This window comes from Schistocerca piceifrons, chromosome 5 (genome assembly GCF_021461385.2).
Source record: "Schistocerca piceifrons isolate TAMUIC-IGC-003096 chromosome 5, iqSchPice1.1, whole genome shotgun sequence".
NCBI lineage: Eukaryota > Metazoa > Arthropoda > Insecta > Orthoptera > Acrididae > Schistocerca > Schistocerca piceifrons.
Window position 1 is genome coordinate 250,619,306 of NC_060142.1, and position 9,350 is coordinate 250,628,655.

General features: G+C 40.8%; 1 protein-coding gene across 1 annotated transcript; it reads left to right on the forward strand.

Annotated features, from left to right (window-relative positions):
• Positions 1–230: 230 nt before the first annotated feature.
• Positions 231–9,350, forward strand: LOC124798916 (piggyBac transposable element-derived protein 4-like). The gene is made up of 3 exons (XM_047262448.1): positions 231–1,079; positions 9,062–9,245; positions 9,337–9,350. Exons 1-3 carry the CDS (start codon positions 231–233, stop codon positions 9,348–9,350), a joined length of 1,047 nt encoding a protein of 348 aa, XP_047118404.1.

Below are 9,350 nucleotides of genomic sequence, written 5' to 3' on the forward strand. Positions count from 1 at the left end.
CATATGCACAATCTTCCGTTATTTATATACAATTTATTTTGGTGGTATATTATTTGTACCACCGTGCATGTAGCAGTATTCTATTGCATTTCGTTTCCTAGTATAAAATTCGAAATCCTCCGCTACAAAGTTTAGTTTTTAATTGTGTTGTGACTTATTTTAGCTCTTTCTCCATTTTGTTTTGCTTACGTATTCTTTACTTGGATTCAGGCTGTTGTTTGAAAATGAAAATGTCAAGAAGAGGCTTACGAGATGAAGAAATCGAACGATTATTGTGTGAAATTCCATCAGACGAGGATTCCACTGTTGACACCACAGATGACGAATCTGATTATGAAGCAAGCATTGTTGCGGAGGCTATTGTGTCGTCTGAAGGCGAAGTTTCAGAGAGCGAGGAAGAAAGTGAGTCCACTCCGCCAAAACGCGCTGCTGACACAGCGCCAACTTGGGGACAACAATTCAATGCTACCTCAGGAATGCAGTTCGACAGTGAATCAGGACCAAGTGCTTTTATTAGGGACATTGATGATCCAGAACCTATCGATATATTCGAAAAAATATTTCCAAAAGAGCTAGTTGAGCTAATCGTTTTCCAAACAAATTTATATGCGACGCAATCTGGCAAGTCTTTCACTCCAACAACTGACAATGAAATACGAACTTTCCTGGGAATCAACATTTTGATGGGTATAAAGCGTATGCCAGCATACAGAGACTACTGGTCTAGTGCCCCAGAACTTCATGATCGTTATATTGCATCTCTGATGGCAGTAAATCGGTTTGGATGGTTACTGAGGAACATTCATCTGAATGATAACACATTGCATCCAGAAAAAGGACACCCAGGTTATGACAAACTGTACAAGCTGCGACCAGTGATCAAGATACTATCTGAATCTTTTTCCAAGTGTTACCAACCCAGCAAACACCTAGCAATTGATGAGTCAATGATCAAATTCAAAGGCCGCAACAGTATGAAACAATACATGAGAGATAAACCCATAAAGCGTGGTTACAAAGTGTGGATGCTGTGTGACAAGACCTCTTACAACTTGAAATTTGATATTTACACCGGAAAAGTAGGTGACACAGTGCAAACAGGCCTTGGGGAGCATGTAGTGCTGAGTTTGTCCTCTGAACTCGTAAATAAAGGCCATTATCTTTATTTCGACAACTATTTCAATAGCTATAACTTGTTGGCTGGTTTACAGCAGAGAAACATATATGCCTGTGGGACAGTTCAACCAACAAGGAAACATTTACCCAAATTAAAAACAGACAAAGAATTAAGCAGAGGTGAATTTGACTGGAGGGTCAGCAACTGTGGCATCCTCTACTTGAAGTGGAAAGATAAGAGAGCTGTTCATCTCCTTTCAAATTTTCACAGTCCTGAAGTTACTACAGTGACTCGCCGTGAAAGAGATGGTTCACGCATAGAGCTACCTTGTCCTCAAGCAGTGATGGATTACAATGCACACATGAACAATGTCGACAAGTTCGACCAACTGAAAAAATCATATGAAATAAGCCGGAGAAGTAAAAAGTGGTGGCACCGAATATTCTTTCACCTGCTTGATGTCAGTATCGTCAACAGCTATATAATTTGGAAGGAACTAGGCGATAGAGAAAAAATGACTGCCAAAGTCTTCAGGATGAGTATCCTGCAAAGCTTAGTAACCCAGAAAACACCATTGAGGCCATCTAGACTTCATGAGAGTCAAGTCCACGTAAAGAAAAACAAGCCATATGTTTCCTCACGCCAGCGTCTCGACAATTCATCCCACCAGCCAGAGCGTACTACCGCCAGACGTTGTGCGAAATGCAGTACAAAAAAGAAGCAAGTGCGCACTTTCTGGATGTGCGCTGAATGCAAAGTGCCTTTGTGCCTTAGCAAAACAAAAAGGTGCTTTCAAGATTTTCACAAAAAGGAATAAGAAACATATTTTATTTGTAAGGTTTGTAATTTGATTTTGTATTGTAAATGACCAATTGCCAGAAATAAAATTATTTTACATTAATTATACTAATTATTACTGCTTAGAGTAGAATTTAAAGGTGAGTTACAAGCACAAACCAAGATATCTCAAAAACTTTAGGTACGGCCCTAAGTGGCATGGTGGTATATTATATATACCACCATCTAAAACCAAAATCAATACAATAAAAAATTTTAATTCATGTTTTCCTTTATTAGCAACCCCACCAGACATAGAAAATGCATGTTTTATTAAAAAATTAATTAAACATAAAATCTGTGCATCAAAGAGTTAAAGTAGTAAAGGAGTTTTGCTATTTGGGGAGCAAAATAACTGATGATGGTCGAAGTAGAGAGGATATAAAATGTAGACTGGCAATGGCAAGGAAAGCGTTTCTGAAGAAGAAAAATTTGTTAACATCGAGTATAGATTTAAATGTCAGGAAGTCATTTCTGAAAGTATTTGTGTGGAGTGTAGCCATGTATGGAAGTGAAACGTGGACGATAAATAGCTTAGACAAGAAGAGAATAGAAGCTTTCGAAATGTGGTGCTACAGAAGAATGCTGAAGATCAGATGGGTAGATCACATAACTAATGAGGAGGTATTGAATAGAATTGGGGAGAAGAGGAGCTTGTGGCACAACTTAACTAGAAGAAGGGATCGGTTGGTAGGACATGTTCTGAGACATCGAGAGATCACCAATTTAGTACTGGAGGGCAGCGTGGAGGGTAAAAATCGTAGAGGGAGACCAAGAGATGAATACACTAAGCAGATTCAGAAGGATGTAGGATGCAGTAGGTACTGGGAGATGAAGAAGCTTGCACAGGATAGAGTAGCATGGAGAGCTGCATCAAACCAGTCTCAGGACTGAAGACCACAATAACAACAACAACAACAATGGGTTAGTTTGGAATGTGATACTACTCAACATTTTCACACTGAAAGCAAGTATTTTGTATCTCTGACAGAACAATAAAATCACTTATGTGGAAGCAATTCAGTATTAGTGGTTCATACCGATGGTTAGATATACTCCCGTAAGTAATCATGCAGTATAGCTGCACTCATCAAAGAATGATAAAAATGCATCCTACTGATGTCCATGATAATGAGTATCTACAAATGCTGTACAATCGAATTAAAATGATGGATCCACACAAATAGAAATGTAATATAGGTGATTTGATGTGTATTTCAAAGTACCAGACAGCATTCAAAAACATACCAATAGTGCATTAGTAAATGAAGATATTTATAGTTTTGAAAGTTCAGGGTGCAAATACAAGAACTTACATTTTAAAGGACAACAATGGACGTGAAATAGGTGGGAGTTTTTACATAGATAAATTACAGGGAAGCTCTGAACCAGACGTGTATCTCATTCAGTGTGTCAAAGAAGCACAGCGAACAAGGCATTAACAAAACGGCTAGGATTCCCTTCGTCACAGAACAGTGGAATGAACTCTCAAAATTTGGTATATAATAGTGTGCACAAACGTCAGAAATTGTAGTATCATACCATGCATGGTAGAAAGCTCATCATTGTCAGAGTGAGGGGTGGTATTCTTGATAAATTATCAGTTGAATTGTACCTCCTGGTACATAAATTTTGTATATCTGGAACTAAGCTGAAAAATCTGTTTGGCTTGCGGTGACAAAGGTATTAATTTAACAGACAATGTGTGTAATGAGAATGATAATGCTTATGCAGCTAAGGCCAAGAAAAGGTGTGTAAGAAGGGATGTTGGAATAGGTCAGCACATTGTCACATTTGCAGTTAAGACAGTGCATGCCAGACTTAAATTTGGTGCTGGAATAAACTTCAGACACATTACAACCACAGCCTGTCCTACGCTAAAGAACAAAAAAACTAAACTAAACTCTGTCCAAAGAGGCTTCAGAAGGCCCAGCGTTACTAACCAACTGCCATGTCATCCTCAGCCTATGGGCATCACTAGATGCGAATATTGAGGGGCATGTGATTAGCACACTGCACTCCCGGTCTTTTCCAGTTTATGAGAACGGAGCCACTACTTCTCAATCAAGCAGCTCCTCAATTTACCTCACAACAGCTGCGTGCATCCCACTTGCCAATAGTGCTCAGTAGACTGGATGGCCACTCATCCAAGTGCTAGTCAAGCCCAATACAGCATATCTTTGGTGGTCTGACAGGAACTTCTGCTACCACTGTGACAACGCTGTTGCCCAAAGATGGGAAGAAAAACAGGAAAGAACAGTATTCAAGCACCTGTGTCAGGGCTGAAATCATCATGACGCTGCAGAATGGTGTAATAAGAAGAAGAAGTCATGTTAAGACCAAGAGTTCTACCAATACCCAAGACGTCTGATGGAATTATCCCTTTCCTAATTCCAGCACTTGTGGGACTGTCTGTGGTTGGCTCACTGGTGATTGGAGCTGCGGCCATAGCTCTTACCATTAAGAACACAAGAAGCACATAAGAGTAGGTGAAGGAAGCGAAGCGACATAATAAAGCTACAGAATCCGTCGCAATCGCGAAAGGACTATGTTTAAAACCATACAGCAAAGGCCTTGGTCTATTTATTAAAAAAATAACTCCAAGATATACTACCAAACGGACTGACAACTAATATGGATCTTCTTAAACCCATCAAAAAACTCAACAATCCGAGATTTCGTGATGTGTTTATGTGGAATACGAGGCTAAGGATGAAGCGGAGATCTAATAATGGGTGTAGGATCGTAAATTTAAATTCCACTGGCGGATATGGAACAAAGTGGGATGCATATGTTAAGAAGAGGAATCAAAATATTGTACCCTGCTTTGACTCATGTGATGATTTAAAGCCTCCAGAAGGACTACACCGCCACTTCGCCATCAGCCACGTGTCCTACAACTTTCAGTGCTTCCAGCACTTCAGTTCATATCTGTGGGCACCCGAGCCTGTATTTATCCTGGCAAATGCATAAAACTGAATGGCACAAACATCACTGCATTAGTTTCGTTTTAGATGTGATGTCATACACTCTGACTGTGAAAGGGCGTTCGTCAGTGGTAAATGTGAATTACTTTCCATCAGTGGATCAAGCAGTGTTGAATGGAGTATGGGACTGATAGGCTTGGAAACAGCAATCCTAATGTCGCCAAGGATAACAATCAACTACATCTAGGAGGTGGTAAAATTCTGGAAATACCGTAGGCATATATGATGTTGATGACCTAAATACGGTATAAAGAGGTCTGGAAATGGGTTGGAGCTATTAACAAACGTTAATACGTTTATAGCGGAAATAAAAACGGCTAAATAGACAATAGACAATAGACTATTACGTTTCAGTTACGTTTATGAGAAGAATCACGATAAAATTTATTTGTCGAAACAAGCAGTGGAAATATTACCACTCAGCATGATTCATCTTGAGTGCAATATGGCAACAAATCTGTATCTCAGTAGTAGACTGATGGACACAATTTACTGATTTTTTCCTACAGTGGACTGAGAACATAAAATCTTTGCCTCACGCACTTCCAGTGACTACTCAGACATTAGACCATCTCGAGCTGAATATTGTGGACCAGGACAGGAATGTAATCGATTTTCGAGGTGAGGAAATCGTGGTATGTCTCCACTTGAAGCAAATATCATCATGGATTTGAGATACAAAATTACACCACACAGCCTTCAAAGCGCCATTTCACAGTGGAAGCACAACGTGATAACACAGGAGAATTACAAGTATGCTAAATCCATAGGAAAAAAAACACACAATGACTTCACCACTCGACCTAATCATTTGACAGAAATATGTCGTCCGCAAACTGTTTGCTCCAGCTACGTATAGTAATAATGATGAGATACAAATTCTTATTCAGTACCAAGATACGTTAACAGTTCCAAGAAACAGATTCTTATACCTCAAAGAAAGATTATTGAAGAAGGCTGGAACACCTACAACGTAATCACAGTTTAGGTGAAATGCGTTCGCCTACCTATTCCAGGAGATCCGTTTCGAACTCAAGACGAAATCGAGCGCACATGGACTGTTGGAATCAGTTCAACCCTTCAAACATGTATCTCCGCACCAAAGCCCGACTTGAATAATTTATTGAATGCAAGATGGTTCATAGATGCACCGATCAACAATCACTTTAGCTTATGCATCCCACACAACATTTCTATAGATTTCTTTGAGGTTATGAAGAAAGTTATCACGAATGCGATGCAGGAGCTCATTCTAGTACGATCTGAAAGGGACAATAATGTATAGATGTGGGCGACATAAGCTGACCCTAAGAGGAACAAGACTTAGTTGGATAAATCAGTTTGGATAACACTGCATGTTTCTGTTTCAATTGAGGAGAAACTGAAATTTCTACAACTGCTAAATTTGGGAATTACACACATCAAAAAAAATTTTGCATCACCCCAGTTCCCAGAGCTCCTGAAGACAGACGTTGACTATGGATTTTGTATCACAGAGACAGTCCCTTTGACTGTTCAGAGATGTCACTAAATCTGCACAAAGATGTAAACAACCATGAATGAGGAGCGCCTTTTAGACGGAGGGGGCCGACAGCCAATCAGTTCCAGTCATTCCACCAGGAAGGAGGTACACGGATCGTGTTGTCTGTAGTTCAATCATGTCTAGACGGTCAATACCGCGGTTCGATCGCGTCCGCATTGTTACTTTGTGCCAGGAAGGGCTCTCAACAAGGGAAGTGTCCAGGCGTCTCGGAGTGAACCAAAACGATGTTATTCGGACATGGAGGAGGTACAGAGAGAGAGGAACTGTCGGTGACAAGCCTCGCTCAGGGCGTCCGAAGGCTACTACTGCAGTGGATGACCGCTACTTACGGATTATGGCTCGGAGGAACGCTGACAGCAACGCCACCATGGTGAATAATGCTTTTCGTGCAGCCACGGAACGTCGTGTTACGACTCAAACTGTGTGCAATAGGCTGCATGATGCACAGCTTCACTATCGACATCCATGACGAGGTCCATCTTTGCAACCACGCACCATGCAGCGCGGTGCAGATGGGCCCAACAACATGCCGAGTGGACCGCTCAGAATTGGCATTATGTTCTCTTCACCAGTGAGTGTCGCATATGCCTTCAACCAGACAATCGTCGGAGACATGTTTGGAAGCCACCCGGTTAGGCTGACCGCCTCAGACACGCTGTCCAGCAAGATGTTTTGGGGTGGCATAATGTGGGGCCGACGTACGCCACTGGTGGTCATGGAAGGGGCTGTAACGGCTGTATGGTACTTGAGTTCCATCCTCCGACAGGTAATGCATCCACATCAGCAGCATACTGGCGAGGCATCCGTCTTCATGGACGACGATTCGCGTCCCCATCGTGCACATCTTGAGAATGACTTCCTTCAGGATAGCGACATCGCTCGACTAGAGTGGCCAGCATGTTCTCCAGACATGAACCCTATCGAACATGCCTGGGATAGATTGAAAAAGGCTGTTTATGAACGATGTGACTCACCAACGTCTCTGAGGCATCTACGCCGAATCGCCGTTGAGGAGTGGAACAATCTGGACCAACAGTGCCTTGTTGGACTTATGGATAATATGTCATGACGAATACAGGCATGCATCAATGCAAGAGGTCGTGCTACTGAATATTAGAGGTACCAGTGTGTACAACAATCTGACCACCACCTCTGAAGTCTCGCTGTATGGTGGTACAACATGCAATGTGTGGTTTTCATGAGCAATAAAAAAGAGTGGAAGTGATGTTTATGTTGATCTCTTTTCCAATTTTCCGTACAGGTTCTGGAACTCTCTGAGCCGAGGTGTGTGTATTACCATTAAATTTCTGGTCATGGAAATTGTGTGAATACCCGTTTCTACAGACAACATGCAAACACACTTTGTCCATTAAAGCGTCATTGAGCTAGAAACACCTCGCTACATACTCGTAAGTCTGGTGCTGTAAACAGACAGTAGGGCAAACCTGATTAAGGATTCGAGTGTGTTTGACAACTGTAAACCAACCAAAGCAAGAGTGTTTCTGAATGCAGAATATTTTCCACATATAATAATGTACAGCTTGACAGCGGTAATAACATGAACAGTCTACTACATAAAATGTATTTCAACTTTCACTCTTTTTACTATGAGAGAGATGAATCTGGATGTCACCTCGCAGCAATATAAGGACTTAGCACCTGTTGTAGTGGTAGACTGTCCTAAGCAAAATGAAAGTTAATAGTAGGTCAATTTTTTTATACGAAATGAATTTGAATCATTAGAAAATTTCCCACAAGTCACTACAGTGTGCGCATTATTACAACACAACTCCGTGTTCAATTATTCACCTTTAGAAGGTGTACAGCAAGCTGTATAAAGGTGCGTATGTGTCTCACATACTCGTCATTTCATAATGAATCCACAGCGTGCAGATATTGTTGCTGATGTGCAAGGCTTTCTCGATGATTGTGGCTGCTTCGTATTCAAAGCTGTAGCTTTTGTCACATTCACAGGTGCTAGATGTGTTTTAACAAGTTTTCACACAATGGACGCTTCGGCACAACCGTTCAGAACAATAAAATGTATCAAGACTTGGAAGACAGTAGCATGATTGACTCGATTGCATCATGGCAAAATCTGGGACGATACAGGAATGATCTACGAGGATATGCTGACATCACTTCGCAACTTTGAACACAGAGACAGCATCGTGTACACCCAAGGTCACGAGAAAGCTGTGTGGATGTGGGAAATTTTCAAGAATGCTGCTATCTGGAATTAAGACTTATTCAAATATACATCAGTTCGACATTCCAAGCAAGTGTATGATAGTGGAGAAGAAGAAAACAGTTTCATACATGCTTCAGATAATGTGCAAATACTATTACAATGGTTGAGAGGTAAATAATTCTCTTTAGAAGAATCTCTTGCGTTTATTTAAATACTCCCGACCTCATTTGTTTATCAGGTAAGCTTTTTTTAACACACATTATCTATGAACTTCATCGAGAATTTAGAGACGCGTTTTGAAGTCTTTGCCACACAGCATTCAAAATGTAGCCGATTAGCAGATGTTTGCAGCCAACATATTCCATTTGGTGTGTCTCTGTATACAGTATAATCCCAGTCTTTTAATATGTGAACTGACCAGCGTTGATGATGAAAAGAAATGCTCATGCACTAATCATGATGATGAAGAATCCAGTAAGCATCCACCGACTGATGATGATAACACGCTGTTGTCTCCATTTACAGGCACTATTGTGTCATTCGTCATAAACGACATGGCGGAGGATGAAAGTAAGCACACATATTTATCTACATTAAAGCACTAATTGTGTTTCCATTTGTGTCTGAATGATTCGTGTGCATTCTGTTTCTGCCTTTTTAGATGCGAATGGTTGA

Coding starts and splice junctions, on each gene's coding strand:
- LOC124798916 (XM_047262448.1), top strand. CDS start 231: ATGTCAAGAAGAGGCTTACGAGATGAAGAAATCGAACGATTATTGTGT. Junction 1,080..9,061: donor TTGATATTTACACCGGAAAA/GTAGGTGACACA, acceptor CTCTGTATACAG/TATAATCCCAGTCTTTTAAT.